The 3,879-nt window shown below is 44.9% G+C and overlaps 1 protein-coding gene across 1 annotated transcript; it reads right to left on the bottom strand.

Moving 5' to 3' along the window:
- Positions 1-416: 416 nt before the first annotated feature.
- LOC119312450 (60S ribosomal protein L24-like) lies at positions 417-3,006 on the bottom strand. Its single transcript, XM_037588173.1, has 6 exons — positions 2,873-3,006; positions 2,375-2,418; positions 2,206-2,281; positions 2,005-2,106; positions 1,420-1,568; positions 417-874 (listed from the first exon to the last, which is right to left on the bottom strand). The coding sequence occupies exons 2-6, from the start codon at positions 2,383-2,385 to the stop codon at positions 727-729; spliced, it is 486 nt and encodes a 161-aa protein (XP_037444070.1). The 5' UTR covers positions 2,386-2,418; positions 2,873-3,006; the 3' UTR covers positions 417-726.
- Between the last annotated feature and the right edge of the window lie 873 nt (positions 3,007-3,879).

Below are 3,879 nucleotides of genomic sequence, written 5' to 3'. Positions count from 1 at the left end.
CCATATTTTTAATCTTATACTCCCTCCGTTAACCCAGTTTTGTACTAAAGCTAGTATAAAGTTAAGTTATCTATTTTGGAACCGAGAGAGCAATATACGAAGAGACATACATACATTGCTTAAAGTCACTTAAATGTATTGATTTTAATAATTGTAACAGCCAATCATGATTTCTTTTTGTTAGAGAATCCAAATAAATTTAAGCATAATGTGCTCCAATAACATGCAGTAGTATTTTTTTATTAGAGTTTACGTTAACCATCTTGAAATTTGGAAACCTTGTGGTTGCTGCTGGATTTTTTCGAATATCTGGATAGCAAAATCCACGGGTCCAAAATTTCACTTCAATTGATCTTTTCCAGCATAAGCTTGCGTGTTGCTAATCATGGACACTTACTGCTATACCAAGGCACGAATAACCAGCTCAAGGTCGCATTATGGCGGCAGTGCGCCACATCGATCAACACCGTTACAAGGGCATGAGAAAGGTTCTTCGGAGAAGACAGACAAACACGCACAATGTGGTGCGGAAGAAACACCAACTAGAGAAAAGCTGAAACAACAACCAGATAAGCATAAAACAATCTCACATTGACGACGGTTTATGCACCCAGATGCTGCATACCGACGGCAACAGCAGGTTTGAGCCAAAAACTTCCTAAAAGATACAGGGTAGGACATCATGTAACTAGTTCAAAATTTCGCATTGATCGGCAGGGACGCCACCTAGCGCTTCCCACCACCACCGCCAAGCTTGGGGGCCTTCCCGGGTTTGGGGGCATTGCCTCTGCCGGCGGTCTTCTGGGATTTCGTCACCTCCACCTTCTTAGCTTTCTTCTCATCCTTGGTCTTCTTAATGCGCTCCTTGATCTCACTGTTATAGAGCAGTTACCGCAGTAAGGACCTTATACAGATATACATCAGATAGAAAAACTAGATGCCAAGACTGCCTAGATGCTGTACGCTCATTAAACAGGAATAGAAATACGCAGGTGCATATTACATGGATGATGTTCAGTTGACAGGTGTCATCTAAAAAACTAGCCTCTCAAAACTCAAATTAGAGCAACCTTCTATAATGCATACTCCCTCCGTCCAAAAAAACTTGTCCCAAGTTTGTTTCTCAAATAGATGTATCTAGCATTAACATGGTGCTAGATACATCCATTTGAGGGACAAGCTTTTTCGGACGGAGGGAGTACATAACTAGGTATTTCTTTCAAATGCTATACGAGCCAATAGAAGTCAGGCATTAAATCACCACATAGTTCAATACTAACTGAGCCAGCATATATATAGAATATAGCTATCCTAGTGTGAGTGTAACATGCAACATAAAAAACATGTTTGTAAATACTAAGTTTCTTGTTATAACAAATCACAATATCTAGGAGTCAAAAGCCATGGCGAAAGTATTACCGCAGAGCTGCTTCCCTGGCTGCATCACGGACCTCCGGCTTCTCAGCTCTCTTCTTCTGGATAACTTCAAGGGAAGCACCTACAATTGACCTGGAATACGGCCTCTTGGTGGTGCGGCGCCTCTTCTTTGCAGCCTCAGCATGAATATCCTGCAACACACCACAAAAAATTATAAGCCCATACAGTTTGACATTGCTTAAAAAAGCAAAGCAGGGGACTACAGAGTATTGTTAAAAACACAATTAAGCAGAGATGAGAACTGCGCAGACATCCACTAGCAACAGAGCAAAAGGAATGAAAACTACACATGATTAAGCAATATATATCATTTATGCTATCAGCAACCAAATTATTCTAGTCCCTGAGCCTGATTAGACATGTCACTTTCTTTTACTGCCACTAACTACCAGAAAAGAAACTATCAATCAGGGCAAATATTTAAGCAGACCAATTAACTACCAGATCAATGCACTTATACTGCCTAATCAGATCACTCTAACAGGACATACTATTAAGATTGTGAAACATATGCTGAACCAGAATATGGAGTATATTATTCAAGGGAATTGGCTTATTAGTATGTACCTTCTTGTGCTGCTTCCTGTACATGGCCGTCCATGCAAGCTTAGCTGGCTTGAGACGGTTGTGGAAGTAGCTCTTGCACTTTGAGTTGGAGAAAAGGAAGACCTGATTTTGGGTACGCGCAAAGAACACACAGCACAATGTCAGCGAATTTCTACTTGTTTTCACTCCATGCACAATAACAACAGGGACACACAGGCTTACTTGAGAGTCTGAGCGGATGAATCTGATCCCCTTCCCTGGGTATATCTTGGCACCACTGAAACGGCAGAGCTCTGTCCTGTATGAACACAGTTGCAGGAATAAGTAAGATTGTAGCAAGCAGTTTTACAAATCTTAACACCGCCATACAACATCAAAGAGAGTAGCATACTTGAGAACCATCTTCCCCGCCCTGACAAACCTTCAAAGCTCCTCCTATACAAATTAAATGCAAGGACATCAGCACCCACAACATTATTCAATACAAGAAAGCATCGCCTCCTAAGGGCATCTACAACGCCAGGCACTAGAGGCAGGCGCTAGGATTGATTTCCTGCCCGTTTAGCGGTTGTGCTGTACATTGAAAAACTCTCATGACGTAAGTGAATTACACAGTAAGTACCACCTGTCAAGATTTCTCCACGCACAAACCGCCGGTTCAACATTTCTCCACGCACAAAAATGTTGGGGCTAATCGCTGGCGGCTAGAACTGATCTTTAACATGACCAAATGATACACAAACTACTACTACAGGATCTCAACTCTCAAGCAGTTCTTATACAACGGCATGAACCAACCAACAACGCATGTAATGCGCGCGTATGACGCAATCTAGCAACAAATCGAGAGGCGCCTTGGTGAGTCGAGTGGGGAAAAGAGCTCTCTCACCTTGGATTGGAATCGGCGGGCTCCTGCTGCGGCGGCAATGGGGGCGCGCGCGCGCGAGCTGCCGCTCTCCTTCTCTGCCTCCGCCGCCTCCTCTGCTAGGGTTTTCGTCGGGCACCAGCCCTGTTGTTTTATACGGGTCCTTGGAGAGGATCCAGGCCGTCCAAGCACGTATGGGCCGATTACTGGAGACCTGCCTTGTAGTTGGGCCAGGCCAGTTTGATGTCAGAGCTACTGGGCCTCTGTCCGCGAAACGGCAAGTTTAGCTGCAGGTAAAGTTCGCCTAAAAACAAACTGCACTTAAAGTTCGCCTAAAAAAACTGCAGGTAAAAGTATTTCTCCAGAAAACAAACTACAACTACAGTAAGGGTGCGTTTGGTTAGCTGCATCATTTTTTGCCACTTTGTATACTTGTCTTAGTTGGGACTGGTTGAGCATGTATAGGCAAAAAACCATCATCTGCATATTGATTCGTTGCCTGCATCCCCTCTCCATGTATCGTAGCAACGCCTCTACGCACTGTGTTTGATTGATACCATTGCATGTGCTCATACTAATGCATATTGTTTGGTTGCATACACGGGACATGATTAAAAGTTAACAGCTACAGTGGTAGGCAGTGGTCGCGGCGCCGCGCCTGACAGGACGAGCACAGAGTCGCGGCAAAGCGAGTGATCCGATTGATGGCGCGGAGAACTAGTTGCTAGCGTTGTCGCGCGCAGGGAAAGTTCGTGTGGAGTAATGAATAGTAGGGAGTTGAGGCAGAGGATGATGGAGAAAACATGTAGTGTGTGTGCCATGGCGGCGTCAGCGTAGTAGGATGCGGAGGAGGAGGCCGAAAAGAACGACGATGGCGACGAGGCCAGTGTAGTAGGACGCGAGTGAGGAGGCCAAGAGGAACGGTGTCGACGATGACTTCGGTGTAGCATGACATGGGAGAGGAGACCAGGAGGAACGCCGACCGCATGAGTGTAGTAGAACATGGGAGTGAAGGTTGAGAGGAACGACAC

This window comes from Triticum dicoccoides, chromosome 5B (assembly GCF_002162155.2).
Source record: "Triticum dicoccoides isolate Atlit2015 ecotype Zavitan chromosome 5B, WEW_v2.0, whole genome shotgun sequence".
In the NCBI taxonomy this organism is placed as follows: Eukaryota; Viridiplantae; Streptophyta; class Magnoliopsida; order Poales; family Poaceae; genus Triticum; species Triticum dicoccoides.
Note: the sequence above shows the minus strand (reverse complement) of the source record. Positions and strands in the feature narration are given on the sequence as shown.

Bases quoted from the DNA above. Each gene is read 5' to 3' on its own strand.
- LOC119312450 (XM_037588173.1), bottom strand. The intron at 1,569-2,004 runs GTACATACTAAT...GGTGTGTTGCAG, and splicing joins ACAGGAAGCAGCACAAGAAG to GATATTCATGCTGAGGCTGC. The intron at 875-1,419 runs GTAATACTTTCG...GCTCTATAACAG, and splicing joins GCCAGGGAAGCAGCTCTGCG to TGAGATCAAGGAGCGCATTA.